Source organism: Malurus melanocephalus, unplaced genomic scaffold (assembly GCF_030028575.1).
Source record: "Malurus melanocephalus ecotype Western Australia unplaced genomic scaffold, MMel_1.1 scaffold_587, whole genome shotgun sequence".
In the NCBI taxonomy this organism is placed as follows: domain Eukaryota; kingdom Metazoa; phylum Chordata; class Aves; order Passeriformes; family Maluridae; genus Malurus; species Malurus melanocephalus.
Window position 1 is genome coordinate 67,569 of NW_026623819.1, and position 26,407 is coordinate 93,975.

Here is a 26,407-nt window from a genome sequence, read left to right on the forward strand (position 1 = left end):
TTCCAAAAACTGTGCCTGTGTAAATATATTCAAGAATCAAGGAAAAAGTACTACTGAGAATATCTTGTCTTAAAAATCTAATATTTTTCTTTTAGTTTTCCCAAGTACTCCAGAGAAACCCGGCATGCCTTGTCCAGGAGAAGATAGTGAGTACTTAAATGTTACCAAATTCTAGCTAAATTTTTTTTCAATTACATGGAAAAGAAATATATTAAGAGATTTTAATAAATCTCATGCTACATACACGTATATCTGTTTTGTTTTCTTAAAAGAATGTAAAATATTTTACATTTTGTCAACAGAGAAATTGCATAAATCAATGTTGTGGCAGTGTTTTAGTATTTCTGAGGATAAATACTGGTTTTCACTAGTTGATATATTGGGAGGACGAGACAAGAAGGTTTTAGATGCATATTTGAACATGGGCCTTTGCTTTTTTTGTGGTTCTTTTGGTTTTTTAACTCCCAGGGGAAAGAAAAGATGTACTGAAGAGGGAGATACAGCCATTTTAATAAAAAGGTTATTAATCTCTATAAAAATAATCCTGWGAGAGGTAGATAAACCCCCAGAGGAAGGGCACATAATTGATATGGTTTACCTGTATTTCAATAGCCTGAACTGCACAGGGATAAAAGGATTAAATAGCTGTATAGTCAGTTTTCATTACAGAGGGATGGCATCAGGACATTAGTTCATATCTTGGTRAATGTTAAGGAAAGGAATGGGAATAATTGGGTGCCAAAGGTACCAGATGATGCTTGGCTGCTCACAGGAGTATAAAGAAAGCCTGACTGAAGAATTTGAAGGACCYTTGCTCTTCTCTTTGAGAAATATAAGAGGAGATAAAATTAATTGCTGATAAAAAGCAAGTAATGCRTACTAGGAGAAAAGTACTTGGTTGATCAGGATTTACACTGACAGGCCAGCTAAAAATGAATAATGCAGTGGTAATAGCTGTGAATAATACTTCTAATCAGAGAAACAATACTGATATATTAATGATTGCTCTATTGAGAACTTCTACAAAGATGGAGAGAGTGAAATAAATACCAAAAAGTTACCGTTCAAATATATTTTTCTACATTTAAAATACAGTAGATAGAAAGTTAAATGTAAAAACCAGGTAAGTTTTCATGTTGACAAGGTTATTAAAGTTGCCTTTTAGAAAGGAAAAAGAAAGTAAATGTGCAACATTATTTTCTGTAATTTGCTGAACGAGGACAACAGATAAAGACTGTCTTCTGCTCTGCTTAGAAGAGTTAAAGAAATTATCCCTGAGACACCTAATTTAATGAACTCATTAAGGGTGTAGATATTCTGGTAGGAAAGTTGCTTGTGTTAATTTRTTAGAAGTTTTAGTTCTCTCAAGCCACGAGATGAGCTACAGAAAGCACAGCTGAGAGTGGCTCAGATGACCTGGTTATTGTGTCTGTAGGGTATTTCTCCCTCCATGGTTTTGCAGGTCACGTTGAATCACACTGAGATTGTTTAAAAAGCCTGTTTAGTTAGATGTGCTTGATAAGGGATCTCTGGTCAGGTTTCTCATGGTTTCATGAGTTAATTTAGGTGCACGTTACCTCTTTGCATCTGAGGGGCCTGCCTGGAARTTTGGTCTGGTGGCCTATTTTTTGCAACAGAACTATTAAATTATATTTAAATTGTAACTAATGCATTCAGTATTTGTGCTTGTTAGCTAAAGGCCTGCAACAAGTATCTGGATTGCACCTGGACTATGGTGGAAATGTTACCATATGTAACATATCCATAATGTATTAGGGATACAGTTCATTTAAGAGACTGTTTATCAGGACTGAAATATTGTCCTTGCTTCAGAAAATATTTATCATTCTTCAAATTCTTACTTTGTGCCTTTATCACTGTAGTTATGTTCATAGGAAATCCTTCTAAAAGTGAATAAATTACATAATAGATGTRTATGTTTTCTGGAGCATCATGTTTGCACTATAAAGGAGCTTAAGAGTTTGCCTCAGGTTTTTTCCAGAGACAAATAAACAGTGAAGTAGTTGGTCTATCCAAAATTAACTTCTGCTTAAATTAGCAGTTCTAAGTGTGGATTCCTGTTTCAGAACTACAGACAGTTTGAAATGGAGTTTTTAAATAAAACTACTCAATTGTGAAATAACTGCATTTCCAATCTATTGCTCAGATGTGTTCATGTTAGGTCATGGAGTGGCTCTTTCCAATAGTCTGTGATCTTCTGAAGTGCAAATCTGTGTTTCTGTAGAATTGTAGGTTTTTCTTTCCAGCTCCTTCAGAACAATAGTACTTTGGAAGAAGAGTTCAGGAATACAGACTGAAGGGTTTGCATTTCTGTTGAAATTTTACTGATAGAGTTGCTACCTATCCTCACCTTTGTTAAATTGATAYGGTTTTGAGATTGTACCAGCCAGCAAAGCTTGAAATAAAAGCCTGTAATCCATTAATGAAATAAACCATGTGACTAATATTCCAATTCTATTTGCATCKCTTAAGGAAAGTTATTTCTGTGCTTGAAGAACCTTTGTATTGATGTGGTGCTGTCTGTGAGACAGAATTTGCACAGTCTTCAGCATCTGCACTTGTATTGTCTCTGWATTCCTTTGCTCCTGAATTTCTGCACGTTTTGTTGGAGCCAGCCCCAGCTCCCAGTGTGAATGCACAGCTCTGGTGTACAAACAGCCCCTTTTCCCTCCAGCTACCCTGTGCTGGCAGTGCTGCTGCGTGGGTGAGGTGACAGCATGTCTGAACCATCTCCCATCCCTTCCCAGACACTGAATGTGACCTCTCTGAGGCGTTCCCAGCATCTGCTGGACTGGAGCCTTGCGTGCTCCAGCAGTGTTTCCTGATAAAGATGGCAGACTTTTAGACCAGTCTTGCATTTAACTTTTACTTTTGGCAGTAGAKGAGCTGTTCTTTCAGAATTGAATAAAACAAGGTTGTTTCAGAGGCGTTTGGTGTGTTCTCTCCTGTGCCCCGAAGTGACAGCRCTCCTGATAGCGCGTGTGGATCCCAGCAGCTGATTGGCAGTTTTATAACTTAGTTATTGGAGTCTCAGCTTATTTACCCTGACAGATCTTGATCTGATTTATCACTCTTGCTGCTGCAGTGCATTGTGTAACACAGCACGTCCAGCTGAACAGTCTCCATCGATTTGTAGGACTTCCCTAACGGAATTGCCGGGTTTATCAGAGAAATACTTGTTTTGGTGACATCAGCTCCTTGACATCCATGCCATGTTTTAGTTGTGCCTCAGCTGCTAGCTACAGCCTCTCAAGGGAGCCAGTACCACCCGTGCCTGGATACATGAGGCAGAGATGTGAAAGGGAGAGACGGGGGTAACCAGTCTTCCATTAAATATTTGCTCTTAATGTTCGAGCTGATCCTGCCTATTGTCCTTGGTGTCTAATGGTATTCACACAGCGGCATCCGTGGAATAAAGGGAAAATGTTGCATTTCATACCTACTACATTGTAAAGAATTACATGCTGAAGAGGCTAAAGAATAAAACCCAGTGAGTAATGCATGCTTTTTCTGTAGATTTTGTGTCATCATTGTGGTTGCTGTTGCAAGCGGCGGGCACTGACGCGGGCTGTGTGTACGTGTGCTGCAGGAGAGAACAGAACTCAGCATTTTGGTTATGGTACAGTCGCTGTGCCTGCCACCCTCCTTTGCAGCCATGGATTGTTACAAATGCAGAGATTCCTGCTGCCTCTGTGCGTAGGGATGTGGCTGAGAGACCTCCTGGAAATGCTGAGAAAATTGCATTGAAAGGACTCCTGGGGAATGTGTTTTAGGAGGAAAGGAACGGAAGAGTGAGTGATGCTGCTGCTGCTAATATTGGAGATTAATGAAAGAAATGTATCCCAAAAACCCTGACGGTATGTGCTCAGGGCCTGTTTATTGTAAGATTGCTGATGTAAAGACTAACCATTTAGGAGCATCGTTTTCTGAGGCCTTTTTGTTGAATTCTGCATAGTGGATTGTCATAGATGGCTGTTTTTTTAATTGTGAAATACTTGTTTTGAATTAATAGTAGTTTCTAATATTGTCAGAACGAACTGTGCTGGTTCACTTCTGCTTAACAAATGGATCTATCTATTTAATATTAAAATTCATCTTGGATTTGGATAGCTAGTGCCAGCAAATTTCAGGGTTGTTTTGCAGTTGGCTTTGTTAAATAGAAGAATGCAGACTAGGAAACCTTTAAATTAATTAACAAAAGAGAATGAATGTGTTTGCAATGGTTTAGTACTTGTGACATCAGTGTGATAGTTTTTATTATCTAGTATTTCTGGCTGATTTTGCTGCCTTATTTTTTTTGCTAATGATTACACTGTGTTGTGCATGTCTCCTATGCTCTTTGTTTATCTGCTCAGTATTTTAGCATTAGGTGTTTGGACTTCATTTTCCCTCAAGCCATCTTCCTTGAAAATTTCATAATAGCTAGAGTAAAGGTATCTTAGTAACCTAATTGTTGTTGTGAGCTTTTTATTTTATTTTAGAGATATTTGATTTTGCTTTATGTTCTGCCAGATACTGTGGACTAGCTCTAAAARGCTTCTTGCTGGAGTAGTGTGGCCTGTAAATATTTTTCTAGCTCATAAGGCAGGTTTTTCCCTTCATTTGTTACTGTATTGGCAGCAGTGATTAGGTTATTCAGAGCACGTGAACCAATTTAATCCCCCAATGAAGAAAGGAACTATTGCCACCATAGAGACTGTTCTGAAGATGTAGATTGGATTGCACTGGATAATTAGGCAATTTTGAAACTGCTAGTAACCCTCTCCTGGTTTTCAGTAATTGAACTGGTGAGGGGGAACTGTACTATTTTAATGTAAGATATTCTTGCTTAGGATTTGAAAATAGCTGTGTCATAGTTTCTCAAGAGTACCTGAAATCTCTTCCTCTGTCTTAACTGCACCACATTTGTGTCATACGTGATATATTTGAAAAAGAGACAGATTGTGAGGCAGCATAAGTTGCTGAGAAYGGAATTGTAGTTAAAGGTCTGTTCTGCTTGTAATAATTTCATGATTTTTAATTCTAAAATAATTTTAACATTTTTCTTAGCTATGAAGCATCCAATGAAGAATAAAGGGCTAGACCTTGCTTTTTGCAACTGAGGCATAAAATTATAAAGCACAAGTCTGATTGTGGGATTTGAGATCTGCTCTTAATTAAAGGTACTGGCTGTCTTAGCAGATGTTTGTMTTCCAATTTGGAAACTATAAACCAAAAATACAGTGGAGTAAGGAGTGCTTGGGCTGTTTTTTTTTAAGGTATCATAGCAAATAATCTGTGTTCTTTTTTATTTATTCCACTTCCCCCTCTCCTGGCTGTTACTCAGAATGTAGTATATTAAATGCAGAAAGGATGTCACCTGGTTTCAGAAAGCTTCTCTTTGATGTAATGTCTCGTTCCCCTCCCTGTGTTATCTCTCATATCTTCTTATAAGTTGGTAAATCCACTCTTGATATTCAGGCACTTGRTAATGAAATGGGTGAGAAGGTGATGAAGCTTTTTGGTTTTGCTGGAATTAGTGAAATCTGTGGGCCTGTTAAACCTTAGTTAGGCCTGTGTGTTTCAGTATTACGGGAGAGCTGTTTAATATGTAACCTCCTCATTTATACAGTCAAAGTTAATAATATATTATTATACTTGGGTCCTGTGTAGTAATTTTGGAAATTAGTTGCTCTATGCAACTTACGGGATTTTATGTTGAGCTGAGCCACAGGATGAACAGCAGAGGCCTGCAGGGCAGGTAAATGGGCTCTTCAACATTCATCTCCTGGATTTTGGAGTTGCTCTGTGAGAAAGCAGATTGTGGGTGAGATTCCAGGTGCTGCTCATTTGAAATGGAGAGCACCAGGAGCAAACCTTGATAGCAGTTGTAGCCACTGAGGGCTTGCTTGGGTGGTAAATAAAGTAAAAAGCAGTAAACTTGAGGCTTGCTGACAGGATGGCTTCCAGGAGAGGYACAGGAGAGCCCTGCTCAGTGTCAGGAGAGAGAAGGGTGAGCAGACTGTGCAGTTCATCCTGAAACCACACGGGGAAGGTGCTGCCTTGGGAAGTGCAAAAAGGCAAAACTGATCTTCTCGGTGTTGACCAGAAAGTGCCTCATTGGGAACTAGAGTTCCATTGCTGTTTCTTCTGCATCTGTAAGGCCTTGTCTTCAAATTGGTAGCTGGGGAAATGTTTGAAAGGAAACCAGAAACTATTTGAAGGCAATACTCCACCAAGATTATAGTGTGGCCTTAAGTTTTACAATAAATTGCTAATAATAGTAATAATTGTATTCTATGCTTCTTTCAATTACTTAGGTTCTCATCATAGTTCTCTTCAGTAAAGCAATACAGATGCTCCGTGATTGGTACAAGAATCCCTGTTCTTTACTTTGTCAACTCTGATAAAAAGTAACTTAACTTTAATTTTAATTTCATTCCAAGCACAAGTTCTGGAAACTTTTGGTAGTTCTGTGATGATCAGCTTCATGAGCAATAGCACTTTTCAATGTAGGGAGAATTGTCCAGGTAACTGAAATGAGGGGGAAATTGGGAGTACAGGACAGGCCACAGCCAGTGGAACATTTCAGTGCAAGGAGACAAGACAAGGACCTCAACTTGGGAAAAGACCATTCTTGAAATATGTTAAAATTAATTTTAAAATCTTGTTTAGCATATAATAAGAGAAATTAGTTACCCATTTCCTAGAGGACAAGAAGCCAGGGAAATTGAACTCTCAGAACAAAGTCTTCTGAAATGTTTTCTCAGGGATTTGTCAGTAGTTAGCTTTTTGTTTTTCCTTTGACCTTTTCAATAGACATGTCATAATTTACTTTTTAAGATAAAAAAAGAAGACTAGGTGAAAATTAGATCTGACTAAGTTTTAACTGATGACACTTGGAACAATCTGTATTCAGTTTCTTCTGATTGCTGTTTCAGTCACAAGAACTGGGCTTCTTCCCCCTTTCAGTTGCCCACGAATATGAGTTATGTGTGCTCAGAGGATGAAAATTTTCTAGAAAATGTGTGCTGTCAGGTCTGGGGTAAGATTCCCATCAAGTCTTAAATCATGCAGGCTGCTGATGAGATACACCAGAACTTCACTGGGTTGCTCCTCACTTTTTTGGTTGCTTTCTTCAGTGATTCCAGGGCGTATAAAAGACAGAATTTCTGTTGACAGGTGTTTATAGTAGAAAGTATTACTTCATGGATGTGCTAAGACAGAGGTTTAATAACAAAACAGTGGACTGAGAGTGGATATAGGTGCTACAGATTGCTTAAATGTTCAGAAGTTTATTTTGCTCTACTTCAGTCCTAAGTTAGCTGAGTTAAAGAATTAAATACTTCAAATAAGTACTGGCTCCGTGCTCTTTCAGCTTGATCAAACATGTTAATGCAGCCCTTAAATGATGCTAATAGAATGTTAAATTCAGTTTTCATTGTAGTGAATCTTTTAATGAAAGTGATTTTTATTTTGGGAGAATAAATGATGCAGTCATCAAAAGAAGCCTTTGGACTTAGTATTAACTATGCAATGTAAGTTTTGTTTTTGGGTTCGTGTGACCACTGACTTTGTAACCAGAGGAGCCAACTGTACATTATGAAAGGGTTGAAAACTGAAAACTGCAAAGAAGGCCCAGTTAGAGAAGGGAAACTATGAACCTTTTTTCCTTTCCTAAACAAAGACACTAATCACCTTCAGAGGCATGGATCCACCAGCAGTTGTCTTCTGGTTTTTGTTTTTTTTTTTTTCATAACATGTTCTTTGAAATTAGAGCAGCAAAGAGAGAGCAGTATTTTATCCTGTGCTTGGGATGGCCTTGCAAAGAGCAGATGTGTCAGCACAAGAGGCTGAGGAGGGAAGGACATCAGCAGGTTGTGGTCATTGATGTGCCAGAGATGCTCAGAACCAGGACGTGGTCACTGCTGGGGCAGCAGCCACTGACTGGACTTAGTGAYGATTTCTTGACTAACGCTTGGTTTATTTTATTTTCAAGCACATCTGATAAATTACACATGAAATCACAGACTTCTGAGTCACAGACTCACTCGGAATGAGCTGTTCACACTGTTTTATTTGTGGCATTGTCTTTGGAGATGTGACTTTGTCACCTTGCAGTGCCACGGAGCCATTTTAGCAGCAGAATTTGAAGGTGAAAACATCCGAGAGCTCAAGTGTGAGGGAGCACTGGGGGTGTGTGTGTGCAGTGTGGGGGTTCCACCTCACAACCCCATGTGGGACTCAACTGCCCCTTCTAAGGCAGTGGGCAGGGATGTTCACCCAGCTGTKCTGCAGTAAATGCTGGGTAAATATTGCTGATCTGTGGGACTTTTGCCTCCCTGTTGGTTCTCTGCTAATCCTGCACTTCCTTGGTTATTGTTGCTGCCTTTACTGTGCTTTTTCTTTACAGAGGTTGCTTTGACTTTGCAGTTAATTTTAGTGTCTGTTGGAAAAGAAGAATGGGGAGATGGTTTTCCAAGTGCTAATCAGCCTTAAATTAAATTTTAAAAAGCTATCTTCTGGCCACTTAATATTTTGCAATAACTGCAAGAGGTCAAAGCACTTAATACCTCCATATTGTTAGATACTCTTTTCATTTTCCAGCTTCAGTTGTACATAGAAGCTTATTCATAATAAAAAGAAGGGCCWGTTAACGTCCAATGTATGTCTTAAAATTGCTTTCTGAAGCATGGAAATTGTTTCAATGTAACTATTTGTAGGAAATTAAAGAACAGATGTCAAGCAATGTACTATCAAAGCGTACTTTAGAATTTAGCATCTCAAAAATGTGTTCTACCTTTGTATGTAATTTCTTTATCAAGTCCAGTCTATCTGAAATGCCAGTATCAATTTTCCCCATGTAATTCATGAGTTGGTTTTGAAAGAATGCTCACTTGTGTGCTCAGCACAACATTAAAAGAACAAAGCAAAAACTGGGCATTCTGGCAGTGTCCAGCTGGCAGGCCGGGTAATTGGCCTGTAAACAAGTTGTATTAATCTCTGAGAAGTGATTTGCAGCAATAGCAAATTACCTCTGTGCTCAGGATAGGAACAGATTTCATTAGAGTTGGATCGCATAAAAGCCGCCTTTGGAATTGCATTTGGAAATCCAAATGAAGAGGGAATAATTTTTGTGGCCATCTTACTGCCATTCATTGGTGTAAACCAACTGTGTTGTCATTGGAAAATAATTGTGCCCTCTTCTGTTTTTCCCTCCTTTTCCAAGTRCCATTTTTCAAGGCAAGGTTCCCATCCTTTCTGTGAAGTTCTGCAGATATCATTAYAGAATTGGGCCAGTATCTTCTGTAGATAAGTTCATTTGGAATTAACACTGAACAGCAGACAAATTGCTTATCCATTTCTATCCACAGTTAAATTTTGTATGTTSGTGTTTTTCCTGAGAACCTTTTCCTACAGTACTTTTTTAAAAGATGAGGAARAAGAAACAGACCCAGCCCTAGAACATGTCATTGGAAAGCCAATATTAAGTGTATTTCCAGGGTTTCCTGTGCATCACTGTTAGTGATGTAGTTGCACAGTTTGACAACAGAGGGAAGAATTGCACAGCAGCAACAGCCACTTGTTCCCCACTGCTTTTTAGGTGGAGGCTGTTGGTTAATTTTATTTTGAGTATTTCTATTTCCCTTGTACTCTCACTTTGAAAAAACTGGTATATTTTTCTTTCAATTTTCCAGAATTGGAAGTAGATAGAGTTCTGTGCTTTCATTATACTTAAAATACATATTTCTGTTCCCCAATTATCCCTGCTAAGAACTTAAAATATACTTTGATTTTTTTCTCTAAACCTGCTCACATACAAAATGAGGGTTCAAAAGAWTTTTTTTTTGTTAGGCAATGTCTCGTGTTTAATATTAATCATTAAGAAAAGATTACTTCTTTTAATTAGGGGTCTGATATCTCCTTCAGCCTGCAAGCAGCCAACTTGAACTCCTTAATGAGTTAACTGATGTGTACTGTGAAATAAATGAAAAAGTAGCCCTTTTCATTAAGCTCAGTAATTAAATAGTCAGACTTTTGTGGTGGCATTCCTCTTTCAGGGTAGCTGGGATCCATCCTGTAAAAGCTTGGTTTGGTTCTTGGTTACYAGGAATCATGGAATCCATTCCTTGTTTTATTCTGAAGCGTTCTGGAAACATGTACCTGAAAATTTTGTTTGGGTTCATTTTGCCRTGTGAAGTGTAGGGATGAGATGCAGTCAGATGAGAGCTTTGTTCACACAACACTGACAATAAATTGTTTCTTAATTCAAGGTATGCACTTCCTGCCATTTTATGCATCTGATTATTTTTCAAGGTGGTTTCTTTGATCTAGCAGAGCTCTAGTTAGGCCTTCTAGCTGATCATGCTTCAAAATACCAATGATCTTGAAAACCCAAACTRCTTTTTATAGCCTGTCATTATCCTTCGGGGAGTTTCTGGGAAGGATGTCCCCTTTCATAAGGTTCCTGCCTGCTCAGTTTTCCAGGGGTTGAGGTCTCTCTGACAGCRCAACCATCAGCCACTTGTCCCAGTTTTGGATCCTCAGTGAACGGGAGTGTTTTATTCTGTCATAGGAATTTAATCTTAATGTGTAGTAATAATAGAATGTGTGCTATAAAGGTGTGTCTTGAGTGATTGCTGTTTTCTCATTTTTTACCTTGGCCCCTTTTAGAGCCAGGGAAAAGGAATTGATCTGCTTCAGTCCCTGAACCACTGGGAGTCCCAGGGGTAAATTGCAGGGGTTCCTACTTTTTAAAGATTGAAGCTAAACTATATTAAGTTCAGTTTTTGTTAAACTGTTGCCTCACAAGTACATGATATAAAATCCTGCCTTTGATTTAATATTTATCATTAATTAGGGAGGTGACTTGCTCCTCTATTTACAGACTTCATCAGCACAAGCTGCTCGTTAACTTATCATTCACTTAATATTCCTCATGTCAGTGATAAGCTAATGTTCAGATCACAGATGTATTACGTTGCCTCCATATGGTGCTTTGTCTAATGAATTAATTAACTATTTTATAAAAAACCTTGTGGAGATTTTTTCCTCTTGGTGAGAAGTCACCCTAGAAATGGTGGAAGGGTTTTCCATTGAGTCTGTTTTAGTTACAAACTTTGCAGTCATTTTGCTGGGTTCTTATTCAATTTTCTTTGCACTTAGGAAAAGTTTGCTTTAAAGTTTATATTTGGCAGATTTCGAAGAGTTGTTTGAGTCAAGTGACCATATTCGGTCTACACCTCTGTCCTATGGCTGTAATTTTGCCACTTTTGGTGTTCAGTCTTTTAGCTGCTTTGAGAAGCTGGTGGGTTTTATTTTTTTTCCCCAAATTGTTAACAATCAGTTTAATAGTGCAGTATCTGTTTCAAATGCTTGCACAGCAAACATTTGCACATGCAAATAGAGTAGGTATGAATGTTTGGGGATTTGGCACTGTAGATATGTGGAATCACAGAAACTTCAGTGCTTCCTTTGGAAAGACAAAAATAGAGTATCTAAAATCAGACCCAGTATTGCAGCCAGTCTTCACACACTGCGTGTCAGTAGCCTGTGAGTTTTGGCTTGCTCAATATAATGTTAAAATAATTTCTTGACAAAGAAAGTTTTTACTACTTGCATTATCATTTGACGCTGAAAACGTCTGTGTTTTTCTATTAAAAAAGAAATTAATCTTTGATAAAGYCTGGATGTTTGAAACTTGAAAGTGACATAAATGCAAGATGCTTTTGCATTAATTCCTGAGGATTATAAATGTACAGTGTGCTCCATTCTGACAAAGTATCAATTATAAATCAGAGTCTTATTACCTTTATACCTCCCTGTGCCACACAGTAGCCACCTGTACCAGCTGTGGGAAGCTGCTGGCCCTGGTTGTGTGCAGAGCTTGGCTGTGCCACCCTTACAGCTCTGAGCAGCTCTAAATGGGACCCCTGTGGCTTAATGTTAAATATCAAACTCTCTAATTAGCCAGTCACACAGAAATTGCTCATCTGTATGTAAACAGTGACAACAAAAGTAACTTGGATTTAGGTGCTGGGTTCTGTCACATTTGGCTTAAACAGATGATTTCTTGTTATGTTTAGAGTATATTAAAAGTAATTGTGGACCTGCACTTGAACTGCCCCCCAAAAGAAATATTTTGGGCAATATTTACTGTCAAGGTAWAAATGAAGTCAAATAATTTAACTCTGCAGGCTTATAAAATGTTTAATATTTCATGTCTGAGGTGTTATCAGTACCGAACATGGCTCACACTATCGGTRCCACACATCCTCTGTGCGTGTCCATGGAAGGTGACAGGGCGAGATCAGCAGCGCCATTTCCCCGAGGAAGCTGCTCCTTTAACAGCTCTGTCCCTCTCACCTGAGCTGGAGCAGGAACTGTAACGGGATTATGATCATGTGAGGRAAAAGAGACAGGGCTGGAGGGAAGGGAGAGGCAGCGGTGAAAGCACATCCTGCCCGAGCCGTCACTCACGGCCGTCTTAAAAAAATCCAAATCCCCAGGGATTGTGGCTGTGCGTTGATATTTAGGAAAGCAAGATTGTTCTGAGTCACAACTTGCTTCCCCTGCTGTGTGTGGTGCTGCTGGGCTGCCATGCTGCTGCTTTACACCTTTCTGGTTTCCTCCCTAGAATCCATCTACCGCCGGGGAGCCCGAAGATGGAGGAAGCTGTACCGAGTGAATGGGCATTTGTTTGAAGCCAAACGTTTTAACAGAGTGAGTACTGTTGCATGAAACGTTGGGGTTTGCTCATGTTCTGTGCTCATTGTTTGGCTCAGGCTGTGATTTTTCTGTGTTGGAGTGTTGGAAAGAAAGGAAAAGCGGGATGCTTGTTGATGTGACATTTCAGTCTCTGCGGTGTTATTCGAGTCATAACGAGCAGGAAAAGCTTGGCAGTGTTTGAATTTGAGTTAATAACGGGATTGGTGGAAATTATTTATTTTTAAATGCTCTAAAATGCTGGGTTTGTGGCTGTTTAAACTGATATATGCTTGGAGCAGCTTCTCCCCTCTCCGTTCCTTCTGTGATTTCGGTTGCTTGTTGGCAAAATCTTTTACCTCCAGAACATTTTGCCATCTTTAAAAGTTACAGTTCCTGATGTAAGCTTTAACTCCTTAGTATCTGGGGTACTACATAATCTAAGAATTTAGAGAAGTTATTTTACTGAGCTAAAATACAGCTCCGTTTWGAGAGTCTGATTTAATCCACAGAAGCAAGTGAATGTGGCTTTAAGGCTGAGACAACTCCTTCACTTATCCCATTATGCCTAAGTATTACAGCATATATTCAAATGTAGTGTGCACTTGGAGGAATTCCACACAAAACTGTGTGCACTCAGAACAGTTAACTCTTTGATTCAGCAGGAACATTTCTCCTAAAAATTGAATTTAGTGTTTTTTTCCTAAAATTCCTCACCCCAAAAATGCACTGAAAGAAGGAAAAACCCCTTAAAACTCAGCATGTTATCACTAAATATATTAAAAACATGTCMCAGATAGGATTATCTCATGGGTGTGTATAATTGCTATAGGAATTAAATTTATTTTGTAATATGAAAGTATACTTTTTGTGTTTATTTGCTACATAATAACAGCATATTTATTGGAAACACTGTGAATGCATTCTGCCATGTTAATAATCCATAATGTTATAGATAATGGTGTTTTAATTGCAATGAGGTAAATAGTGAATATACAGAAAATTTGATACCTGATTAGAATGCCCACTTGTCATAATCCTGCACAAGACTGCTTTTACACCTTTATACAAATGACATCACACAAAACCAGAACACAAACCATATCCAACTGGACATGAACTATAAAATGTGACATTAAAATGGATAACTTAATAAGAAATTAGGCTCGTGTCTGTGTTATTGCACTTGATACCAAATTTTCATGTTGGTTGAATTATTAAGACTGGAGTCTTGCTTTAAGAATTCATTCCTATTTTAAAGTAACCTTTTCCAACTTTTTCATTCAGATAAATGAACATGCAAAAGTCTAAACTTTAGTCTTGTTGAACATAACATAAAAGTCATTTCTTTGTTATGGTTTTGACTGCATTTGTTTTGGAGAGGTATGAAAGGATTACCTGAATTTCTGATGGAATTTGGGACCTGCCCCTACTTCCAGAACCTGTGACATTTTATTTAGTCTTAATATTACTTCTGCAAAACCTATAAAAGGATACTGAAGGAAGTCTGATGGGCCAGGAATTTTGGAAGAGGTGGCAATAGATGTCCCAGGYTTCATCAGGCAGTTTTTGAGTTGTTTTTCTTTTCCCTGGGCAGTGCAGTTTGGGTTTCTCCTGATCAAGGAGATCTGGCTGCACAGATGAGGGGGAGAGAATTAAGTCTTCACCAAAACACAACAAGGGCAATATAAAAAAATTCTTGGAAAGTGCTCCATTCTTTGATTATTAGTTTTTAACTGTTCTGGCAGTACTGGTAGGGTTTTTTTGGAGCTGAACAGTTTTAGGCAGGAGCGTGTGTGACTCAACAGTGTGARCATCTGAGTGACCACAGTGTAACRGGCAGTGCCTGGGAGGAACAGACTKKCACTGTGGCTTTGGGACAGTGGCTTTGGGAGTTCTGTCTGAGCTGGGGTGAGAGCAGAGCTCCTGTGCAGCCTGCAGGACGAGGGGCAATGCCTCAGCCTGCTACAGCAATTKCAGGGGAACACTGGCAGCCAGGGAACAAGGAGTAAGTTTTATGTTGGCAGCCTGTGCAGTGTGAGGAGGGCTCACTGGTGTAGGATGCACTGAGGAGGGCCTGGGTGACTTTTTGGTGTGAAGGGATCTGTTTGCTGTTTGGCACTTTGGGTGGAGYGGATAAAATGACCACAGCAACGTACATTGGAAAAATTATTAAAAAACTTGTCCTGTTACAGTCAGCAGCAGGATGTCTGGCTTCCTCATTCACCCTCATTCTGATTTACCTTATTTAAGTGCTCTTTTGTTACATATATAAAAACACCATAGATTTTTGGTATTCAGTGCAGCACTGAAGTGTAATATCAGACATGATAAATGGGTTTTAATTATGCAAAGTTTCTACTGTTATTCTACCACTTAAAATTTATAGGTGCAGGTACAGAACACTTTTCATACATTGTCTGCRTAGCTTTTTGTACCAGTGTTCTCCAACACAGTCAGTTTGGGTGATTTTTATACATAATTGTGCAGTACAAACTTCTGGCAGTTTTGTTTGGGTGACCTCTGTCAAAACCTGAGATTCTAAATAGACATATTCTCTAAAAATGATTTGCTAATGTCACACTSTAATGTGTTCCATATGCTTGAGGCATTTATTTTCCTAACATTCATTAAACAGAACTGCATTTAACTGAATTCTGAGTGTGAAGTGTAACCTTTGGTTATTATTGAAATTCTGGATATTCTAAAATTATTCCTGAACATCTGTTAGGTGCCTAGGATGGGTTCTTGCTGCTTGAGAGCTGCTCATTCCAGCATGGATTGGTACTGGGATTGATAATGTGTCTTGTGGCTTGCAGAGAGCATACTGTGGCCAGTGCAGTGAAAGGATATGGGGGCTCAGAAGGCAAGGCTACAAGTGTATCAACTGCAAGCTGTTGGTCCATAAACGCTGTCACATCCTTGTCCCACTGACCTGCAAAAGGCATATGGTAAGTGTGGGTTCTGGCAGGGCTCAGGGGGCACTCTGAACTGTGCTGCTCTTGGTAAATGTGGCCTCAGTGATGAAATGGGTGCATGGTTGTGGGTTTGTAACACTTGGGACAAATTGGGAGTATTTGGGTTTCATTTTCCGAGGAGGACAAGCCTTTGGATTGTGAGGAAAGAAAGCTTGTGATGTGATTTTAGTGTGCTCAAGCTTGAATTTGACTTCTCCATTAGATGCTGACAATCTCAGAAGTTGTTCCTTTTAGCCTGTGGGAATGGTTTAAGAATTAAGGCACTGATGTGATTTCTGCACTGCTCTTTTCAGAAAGGCTTATTGCTTTCCTGTTCCTRCCATCTCAGTTTCTCCAGTACTGTTCTGTTCCTTTCCATAACCCTCATCCTGTGGCAATGATTGTGTCTTTCCTATGCTTTAAAACATTTAAACATCTGTATCTCTGAATTTTTGCCCTTTCCTATATTCATCCCCAGTATTTCACTGATGTTTTTATCATTTTTTTTTTCTGACTCAAAACTTAAACCAGTATTTTTCTTTACTTATATTGCATGTGACTTGTCTTGACATTACCAGTTCTTTGTCAATTAATTTCTACATGTTGCTGTACTTCCTGGAATAGTCCTACTTGTCTTGGGAATGAGTTCAGTGTCCAAATGCAATATAAAATATCTTGTACTGTGATCTTTATTAATTTATGCAACACCTTTGCATAATGAGCAACAATTCATGTTTTTATTAAGCAGGAAAGGAATATGCCAGTGCTCTAAATGGAGTGTGTAAAATCATGCTGAAGTGTTTACTTTGTTATAGTTCCATGTGAAACACTCAGAATAGAATTGAAGTTTGAACTTTGCTATAAAATACACCWCTCTCACTTTTAGAAGAGAGCCAAGCATCTGTTGCAGCTGCAGAGAATGGCTGATGTAGCATTTAGTTTTTGGTAGGCTGGTTTTAGCATGCATTACARAACATTCACATTTGGACACAGGGTCTCCAAAATCCAGTTTTCACTCTGGAAGATGTAAAATTCTCACAAAGCTGTAGCTCTGAGGCAGGACACTCCAAGGRGGCTGAATACTCAGTTTGTGTGTGCTCTGTGTGTTTGGCAGGATTCGGTCATGCCTTCCCAGGAACCTCGCTTAGGTGACAAAAATGATGAGGCTGATCTCCCTTCAGAAGACACTGATGGAAGTGAGTATTTTGTTACTTTGGAAGCCCTTTTCCCCCAGTTTTTCTTCTGCTAAATTTCTTTGTTTATTGATTTTTAAAATTATTTCTAATGAAGGCCTTTATAACCAGTGCTTTGGTTTAATTTCTAGTTCCCTACATTCCTTCAAACCGGAAACACGACACTATTAAAGATGACTCTGAGGTATGTTTTAAAAATATTTTTGCAGTTCATATTTACATACTCCTAATCACTCAACTTTTTATAAAATAATGATTACTTGTTCTGGGTTTTCTGCTGCCCTTTTCAAAAGTCTAGGTTTTTTTTTCCTGAAAGTTGATAATGTTTTTTTAAGCATTTTAATTGGACTTTTTTCACATCTTTTCTATGTTCAGCTGTTGTCATTGCACTCATGATCCACAATACCTTTTAACATTTTTGTTTTCTCACTTATTTGGGTTGGAATAACAGTGATTTAAGGAGGATTTGACTTTTATGGTCCTTGCAACAAATGGTGGCTTTGACATTGCCTTGTCTGCTGTCCCTAATGGATGCTCACCCTTTGTCTCCCTCAGGCTGTTGCTGTGGAACTTGGTTCAGTCTGRTAGTACATTAACTACCCAGCACTCAGAGAGTTCATATAAAAAATACCTGATCATTCATAGACAGCTCCTGGGAAATAYAAATAGAATAACATACACTCAACTCTTTTCAGGTCTTTTGTAGATCTGACACAATCTCTGCACATCAAGAACATTATTCCCTTAGAGCAGTCTGAAAAATCTGAATATGCTTCAATTCTAAAGGGCATAAAGACATTTCTTTTGAGAATGCTTGTGGCATGTTTAAAATAAATAGGATGGACTCTGCAGAGCACTGGCATTGGTCTGCTATTCCCCTCTGAGCGAGGCTGMACCTTTTCTCTTTGCCTCCACTACAATGCTTGTCACTACCATTCCTTTCACACTTGAGCAGCTCCTGCTCGTGGATGATTGCCTTATTTTCAGACTTTAGATTTTTATCTTCAATTCAGAGATGGAAGGGTGTRAATTAAAAGCACATCAGAGAATTTTAATTGCTCACTTGTGCTGTGATTAGCGCACAGGTTTGGGTTTAAATTTTGGTAGGTGCTGTTTGCTCAGTTGTCTTGAATTATGTTGTTCTGATCCTCCCACCTTTCCTTTGAGCTGTACTGAAATAATTCAAGGTATCCTACAGAAAGGAATTGGTGTTCTGGGAGCTTTGTCTAGAATCTTTAAGCTTAGAGCAATCTCTTCTAATAGCAGTCAATCCTAGATCAAGATTCTTTATATAAACACTTTCCACAGTTCTACAGAATGCTGATCTGTCTGCAAGTACAGTAGTGTGAGGTCAGATAAAAATAGGCCACAGAAGTGTGTCAAAGCCTTGGATATGTTGGTAAAACCTGGAAGTCCAAGTACCTGCTGCTTTTGTCTTGTTCAGCTGCTCCATCTTCAGTCCCGTGTTTTCACATCTATTTCCAGCAAATAGCCAAGATGATAAATTTTATCTTTTTTAAATAATCAATTTTAAAATAGCATTTTGTAGAGTGGAATATTTCTTACAAATTCTTAGACTTGAGAAATTGAGATCTGCATCTGTTTGTTCCCAGGCACCTGTAGAAATCTTCATTTTCATTAAAACTGTAGTGAGCTGAGCACTGGCAGCTGTTGCCTAAAACTGAAACCAAGACAGGTATATTCATTAGCAAATTAATATTTCTTTGCTCATCTTATTTTTAGATAGCCTTTATTAAWTTCTGCTGCAGTATCTATCAGAATATGAAAGATGCTCCTCACTTARTACAAAGAATACAATGTCCATGGCCTAAGGTTCAAGAATTTGGATAAACCTCATTTCTCAAAGCACTGCCTTCTGCTTTCCAGCAGGGAATATGAAAATGATTAGCTGGATGAACTACTACCTTGAAAAAAAAAACCCCAGTAACTTTTAGTAAGAGCAAACCCAATGGAAACCAAACATTTCTAAACAAATGTGTTTCACTCAGCATCCAGCCCTGAGTGCCAGTGCCAAGCAAACTCAGCAAATTCTGTCCAGTGCTTAAAGATCTCTTTGCTTTAATAGTTGCTTGCTGTGGAAATGTCTTGTGTTTCTAGCATCTGTTTCTTTTTATCCAGGATCTCAAACCAGTCATTGATGGAATGGATGGAATTAAGATTTCTCAGGGGCTTGGACTCCAGGACTTTGATTTAATCCGAGTTATCGGCCGTGGAAGTTATGCCAAAGTTCTTCTAGTTCGGTTAAAAAAGAATGATCAGATTTATGCTATGAAAGTAGTGAAAAAAGAATTGGTCCATGATGATGAGGTAAAAGTCTATGTTAATTGCATTCTGTTTCATATTATAAAAACTTTAACAAAAACTGTTCAACTAAGCAAGAAATTCCTGTTTCAAACAACTCCTCTGGCATAGAAGTTTTTCTGACTTTTTGAACTCATTTGTCATCAACTCTGCCTGAAGCACCAGGATGAAATTTGAGAGAAATGTCCCTTATCATAACAATTAACAATTACTAATAGTCTTGGTAGAARTTGTGTATTAAATATTCCAACCTAGATGTGCTAATCTGTAAGTGATGAGATAAATGGAGTGGAATTTGTGCACTTAGTTCTGAAAGAAAGCAAATATGTTTCCTGAGGCAAAAACATTGTGTGTGTGTCAGAAAAGGAGCTGAAACTGTTCTTACAGTCATGGTGGTAGAATCTATGTGCAAGTGACTCAGTGTTCTGGAATATTTCTTCCAGGAGTTCAAAAATTATGCTACTGCCATTTGAGATCCCTGTGGTTTTGTCTGCCGCAGGAATCTGTTGCATTTCTCCATTATTTTTGAAATCCTGGGGTTTTTTTTTGGTGCAAGATCTCAAAGGCACAACTTTTGGAGAAAAATAAAAATGAAAAAGAGAGAAAAACCCAACAGCCTTTGATGCTTCTCCTATAATAGTCCTACTTTTTTGAAAGCAGGATGTTTGGCCAAAAAACCACCAAAACACTATTTTAAGTGCTCTTTGTGTTGGTAGTTTAAATCAGTTGCTCTGGCTGTCRTCTTTGTCATTATTCCAGAGGCTGGGCTTAGTTCTCCTAAAATACTTTGGCTTGCTCATTTATTTGATGTTTCTTTTTATGAACCWAGATTAGGCTGTTGTGGGGTTTATTTACTGTTTCCTTTTTAACATGTGYTTTTCCAAGAAAGTGGGAGCTAAAGCCAGGTCTTGTTTAATGAGTTGTGCAGCTGTTTGAGAACCAGAGGCAGATGAGGAAAGGCTTTCTTGAATTGTGACTCTCATAATTAYGTAGAAGATGGAGCTAATTGGTTTTTCTTTAAGGTAGGCTGTATAATGAAATTCTGAGAATTGATAGGAAATTTGCTGAATTCTGTGAGTGCCTGAGATATTGMAAGTAATGGAAATTTCACCTTTGAAGTGTTCCACAATGAAAGAAAATCAATTTATGTAGCAAGAATCAGCAGGTTGAAATTAGTTGSTGCTTTCCAGGGAATGACTGGGAGTGGAGAGAAGTGAGGTGGAGGGAAATCAAATATCTGGCCCTCTGTTCAGGTTTATTAGGCTTAGCTTTGTGAAGTAGCTGGTATAATAGAGCTTTATATATAACARAGCACTGGTATAATCCTAATGCCAAGTACACAAGTGCACTAATTAAGGAGTTAATTTAAAGGCTCTTAAAGAGAAACTCATTCAGTAAAACCAAAAAGAAATGGAATATTTATTGCCTTATTCCAAACTGGATTTTTGGCTCATGTCTGGACTCAGGTTTACCCTTCCAAGATGGTGTATCTTCATGAGTGTGCACACACAAAACCTAACAGATTTATTTCATTTGATGGTGACAGTTCTTGGTTTCCTTTGAGACTTCAGTTTCACCATCCATCCCTGACAGGAAGGCCTGGTTTCTCAATCTCTGTATTTATTGTCTCCAGATTGGTTGGAAAGCTGGGAGTATCTGTGGTAAATGGAGAATTTTTAGAACAATTACATTTGTGGTACATTGGCAGGGTCCTGAGTGTTTGCAGGGTGGCACATGATCACTGCAATGCTTGGAGAGTGAATATCTGCTGCTAAACCCAGCTGTCTGTCAGGTTTAAATTGTGCTTGGTTACATGAACTAAAGCTTAAATTCTTTCTTATCACAGATCTGAGTTTATGCCAGTATCATCCAAACTTTGTAGGTTTTATGATACGGTTTTGCACAGGACTTCTCCCTGTTGGAAGATTAAAGATATCTGTGATGCTTTTAATGATTTTGGCTGGACCAACTAAGCAGGTTTTGGTAGTTTGATTGAATTAAATTTGAATTTCAGATGAGAAGATGAAGTTCAGTTCACTTGAACCTTTTAAAAGCTGGAGATTCACAGTGCTTGTGTTCCTGGCACGAGCTGCTTCAGCAGTTTTGGGATCATTTATCTCARAACTGAATTTATTTCCATGCAGCAGTGTGAGCAGCGTATCAAATATTGCAGATTTCTGTTATTTACAATGGCTTAGATTTTGTGCAGGCCTTTCTTAAATGGTTAAGTCATTTCTGAATATGTATCTGAATTAYAATGTTTTATAACTTCCTCCAGATTTTTAGGGGGTTTTGCCTTTCTGAAGAACAATGTAACAATGACAGTGTATGTAAGGCAGCACTGTGATGTTCACAGGTGTTTTTCTGGRAATACCCTCAGTGGTTATCCAGCAGGAGTTCTGATTGTTCAATTACTCTATTTCAGGATATTGATTGGGTACAGACAGAGAAACATGTGTTTGAACAGGCATCCAGTAACCCATTCCTAGTTGGTTTACATTCATGCTTTCAAACAACAAGTCGGTAAGAAAGATCTGAAATTCTTTTTTGTTTTTTTTTTTCTTTTTTTTAAATCTTGATCATTGTGCTAAACTGCTTCTCCTAAAGCAAATGTAACCACTGCCATCACACAGCCAGGAATTTTTGGAAGGAAGCATTAGCTTTRTCAGGGATTCACTGCTGCAACAAAATCAGTTCTAGGGGGTAGCTCAGGCARTGGAGGGGACAAAATGTGGTGTTCTGGATCAGACTTGAAGGGAGAGGGTGAATGAGGAAGAGGAAGAGCTGTCCTGCCTTCCTGAGCCCAGCCTGTGCAATGGGTACCACAGACTTTCCTCACCTTTTACAGCACCTTCTGCTGCTGAGGAGCCAAATCAGTTCTCAGTAGATCAATTTTTAAATAGCCTAAGAGTTGGGCTGCCCAGCAAGAAACTTTTAATGATAATATAAAACCTTGCCTGCATATTGGTATTTTTACCTATGAGGCTTAAAAAGCCTTTAGCACAAATCAAAGCAGTGTGGGATTTTGTTTGAGAAAGTGTTTATTTAACTCTTAACTACTTAGAAATACTAATTCTTTGTCCTTGTGTCCACAACCCAAACTGATTATTTGCTGCTTATTTTGCAATTGGAATATGAAGAAAACAAGAACTTCCATGTCCATGGAAGTTTGGTGGTGGTTTGGGATTTTTTTGTTTTCACAGGCACCTGTTTGCTGTGACATATTTATAATGCCCTGTGCCATATGTCATAATCAGAAAATGCTCATTCTATCCAATGTGCTTGCAGTGTAGAGTTTTAAAAAGTTTTTGTGGGTTATCCAGTCATTTATCCTCAAGAATAATCACCTGTTTGTTGCAAAGTGTATTATCAATTTTTAAAATACAAAGCCACGCATTCTACCTTTTCTTCAGTCCTCAAACTTCCACTTCTCTAATGGTTTTAGAGTCAGAGGAAATCTTCCTAGCAGGGAAAACAGAGGTGAAGGAAGTAAAGGAGCTCTGTCAAGTGTTGTCAGGTACATGGAGTGTTTGGAAGCAGGGAGAAAGAAAGAAAAATCTCCAAAGGTCACTGAGTGAGCATTGACCCAAAGACACTTATCAGAAAAAATAAATAAACCTTTAGACAACTGACAACAGTTGTGAARAGCCCTAATTAAACCAACATTCCCAAACGCTTTCTCACCAAACACAAAGTAAWATTGAACACCTGATATAAAAATTGAAGTAGTCAGGCAGGGTGAGGGATTGAGAATGAGGTTTCTTGTAAATATTGAAACCAGGAAGAGGCTGAGTCAGCAGCAGGGTCCTGTACATTCCTCTTTGGCAGCTACACTGACATAGCTGAGGAGCAGAAATAGAAAAAAAACCCATGCTGAACATAATCAAAGCTTTCTGTATTCCTGATGTATCTTTATGAGTCCTGCTTTTCCAGCCCAGCTGCTTCTTGCAGTGAAACTCTGGTTTTTTTTGTTGTTAACTTCAGCCATTTGCCATGGATATAACCATAATGTCATAAATTCACAATTTGATTATAGCTGTAATGTTAGAAAATCATAATTATGACCTCATTACATTGAGCAAGAAAAGCACAAAACTGATTTTGAGTGACTCAATTCATCAACATCAGATTGTGTTAAGTGGCCCAAAGAAAATGAGTTGTAATAGAACAGTTTRTGACAAGGGTACTAATCGAGGGGAAAGTGGCAAAAAATGTTCTTTCTCTTGAATGTAGTTTAAAATAATTTTTTAACATAAATGTGTAGCTAAATGTGAGGTGAATTGATGCTGTATGTAGTTGTTTACATTGTTTCAGATATTAATGATGCTTTGCTTAAAAATTGGTAATAAAATCTGTGCCTTAGACTTGACCAGAATTGCCAGATAAGCATCTGCCAAGGATGGCAACAACCTGAAACCTCCATCCTGCAAATCTGGGGCTGTTTGAGTAAATCCTTCTAAAACCAGCAAGGCTTGGCACTATTGCCACACTTGTGACTTGACAAGCAATTTGAAATTGCAGGTTCTGAATGGTGATAAAACATTGGGAACTTCTAAATAGGGTAGGAAAGCTGGAAGCAAAATACAGCAGGAATGCTGTAATGAAATACTCATGGCATTGTTATGTATTTTGTTTGTTGCTTATTTAATTCCAGTTGAGCATTTCTCYTCTTGTGGGGAGGCCACTGAGAGACCTGCCAGCTGGATTTTGTCCAACAGCTTTTCCTGGTTTAACTTTTAACACTTTGTAAGTGTTTCAAATGAAGACTCCTAATCAAAGGAACAAAAAAAAAAAGACTAGAGTAGAGTTAGAGTAATCTGAGAGGTGGGAGCACGTGTTCTCCAAATGGAATGTTTTMCATGTGTGGATGTGTGGAAAGGAGTTTTCAGCTCCTGGGAAATGAGCTGTACATGGAGATGCTGCTCCCTGGGACAGGAAGCTCTCCCTCAGCAGGTTTCTGTCCCGAGGTCTCTCTGACCTTGGCAGCATTGTCTGGATCAGATTTTCCCAAGGATGAAAGCTTTCCTGCAATCTGTAATAGAGATCCTTCTGTCAGGCTGATTCCACCTGCATTTCTGTCCCTGGCTGACTTTTCCCTTGTTTTGAGCAGACTGTTTCAAACACTCATTCTCCAGAGGAACAAATGAGCCCAGAGCTTCCATCTGCTGACTGTGTTGTGTACAGTGTCACRCTTGTTTAATTCATATAATTATAACTTACAATTAATTCATATAATTAATTTATACAGAGAAAGGTGGTAGCATTTAAATAATCCTACAAATAAGTGCTCTCTTTTTTTCCCCTCTTAAGTAGCTTCTGTACCTATAAGAAATCTAGAAGTCTAAATCAAGAGTGGAAGTACAAATGGCTCAGATGGGAAGAATAAAAACAGCTTTTCTGGAGAGTTTCCTTGGAATGCATTAATTATGTTCTGTACTTTCAGATTGTTCCTTGTCATAGAATATGTAAATGGGGGAGACCTCATGTTCCATATGCAACGGCAGAGGAAGCTTCCTGAGGAACATGCAAGGTAATTCCTGACCCAGGGAATTGCTCGTGTTTTGGTGTTTAAAATGGACTTGGATTCTTAAGTTTAGAATGTCCTGCCTTGGGAAGAAATGTAAATTTTATGTTTTTGAAGGATGTGTTTTTTTTAGAGAGCAAGCAGTTCATCAGTAATAGCAGTTATTCCAATTTATTCCTTTGTTGTTTCATGTTTAGGTGGTGCCTCTCTGTTCTGTTRGTAGAACACATAACTATTCTACTTCATTTGGTCTCATGTTGAAATAATATAGTGCTGCTRGGAGAAGGTTCAAAATGCATTTTGCATGGCCCTGCACTACACAAAGGCTCCCTATCACTCTTTATAAGCTGAAAATAAAGCTCTTCCACCTCAGATGTGGAATTTTCAGCAAAAAAAATCTATGGAATAAAGAACAAATATTTTTTTAGTTAGTAGCATGCAAGAAAATTCTCATTTTTGATTTAAGGAATGGTGTTGTAAGAGGGGGTCCTTGTGAATAAGCACAGCCTGATTTTTGTTACACTGTTTATACATAAAAGTTGGCTGTAAAGTGATGTTTTAAGAACAGATCTTTAAATTGCACAAGCTTTTGTACCATCTTAATGCTAATATGAACTTTCTCCTTCTTAATTTCAGGTTTTATGCTGCTGAAATTTGTATTGCTCTAAACTTCCTACATGAAAGAGGCATCATCTACAGAGATTTAAAACTGGACAATGTTCTTTTAGATGCAGAGGGTCATATCAAATTAACAGATTATGGCATGTGCAAGGTAGGATTTTCCTGACCTTTCTTCTGTCACTCTTAGAGAACACTTAAAAAAATTATCTTCATCTTAACCCTGGGTTTACTGAGCCCAGAGTTTGGTTGTGGAATAGGAAGTTTATTCTGGAAAAAGGTAACTGATAGATWGAACCACATTTGGAACTGAATTGTAATAGAAGTTTTTGGTGAAAGGAAGCTCTTTAGACTCCCTGAGTAACTTGGGGAGCTAAATCTAATTAAAAGAAATTCCTGGAAAAGGAGATCTGGTTTTAATTTATGCAATGATTTCTGCATCTAGGAAGGTTTGGGCCCAGGTGACACTACAAGCACTTTCTGTGGGACACCAAATTATATTGCACCAGAGATCCTCAGAGGAGAAGAATATGGTATGTCCTGGTTAAACAACTATAATGAATACAGCTGTAACTATATTTACAAATACACAGTTTGTAAAATTAGTTGGTTTTTGACAAATACCATTTATTGTTTTTTTACTTACACATTTCTGTTATTATATATTAAGAATCAATTGAGTCCATATTATACAATTGAATTTTTTCATGACATAAAGTTTTTTTTATCTCTTCCAATCACTTATTTCAGCTTATTTTAAATCATACTTGGCCTGAAAAATGTTTATTAAATGATACCATAGCAARACATTTGATACTATAGCAAAAATTGAATTCTACATTTCTAAATAAATCCCTTATTTTAAGAAGTTGTAATATATCATTTAAACATTAAATTTCAAACAAACTTTATTTTATAAAAATAAATGAAAAATAGCTCAATCATGATAGCTTTGCTGCCTGCAGACACCTCTGAGTTCCCCRTTCAGAAAAATCAGGCTCATTCAGTGATGGTGTAAATCATGTAAATAATRACAGTGGCTTTAGTAATTTGTAAAACCAGGTCATTAATCTTGATTTATGTGAGAA

At 38.1% G+C, this 26,407-nt stretch overlaps 1 protein-coding gene across 1 annotated transcript in view; it reads left to right on the forward strand.

Annotated features, from left to right (window-relative positions):
* PRKCZ (protein kinase C zeta) overlaps positions 1 to 26,407 on the forward strand; it is a 40,995-nt gene that overhangs the window by 7,208 nt on the left and 7,380 nt on the right. The window contains exons 5-14 of the mRNA XM_057382772.1: positions 96 to 146; positions 12,638 to 12,723; positions 15,525 to 15,656; positions 16,777 to 16,858; positions 16,987 to 17,039; positions 18,995 to 19,183; positions 21,603 to 21,700; positions 24,621 to 24,707; positions 25,338 to 25,473; positions 25,765 to 25,852. Coding sequence (XP_057238755.1) covers positions 96 to 146; positions 12,638 to 12,723; positions 15,525 to 15,656; positions 16,777 to 16,858; positions 16,987 to 17,039; positions 18,995 to 19,183; positions 21,603 to 21,700; positions 24,621 to 24,707; positions 25,338 to 25,473; positions 25,765 to 25,852 — 1,002 coding nt within the window. The remainder of the gene's footprint in view (positions 1 to 95; positions 147 to 12,637; positions 12,724 to 15,524; positions 15,657 to 16,776; positions 16,859 to 16,986; positions 17,040 to 18,994; positions 19,184 to 21,602; positions 21,701 to 24,620; positions 24,708 to 25,337; positions 25,474 to 25,764; positions 25,853 to 26,407) is intronic.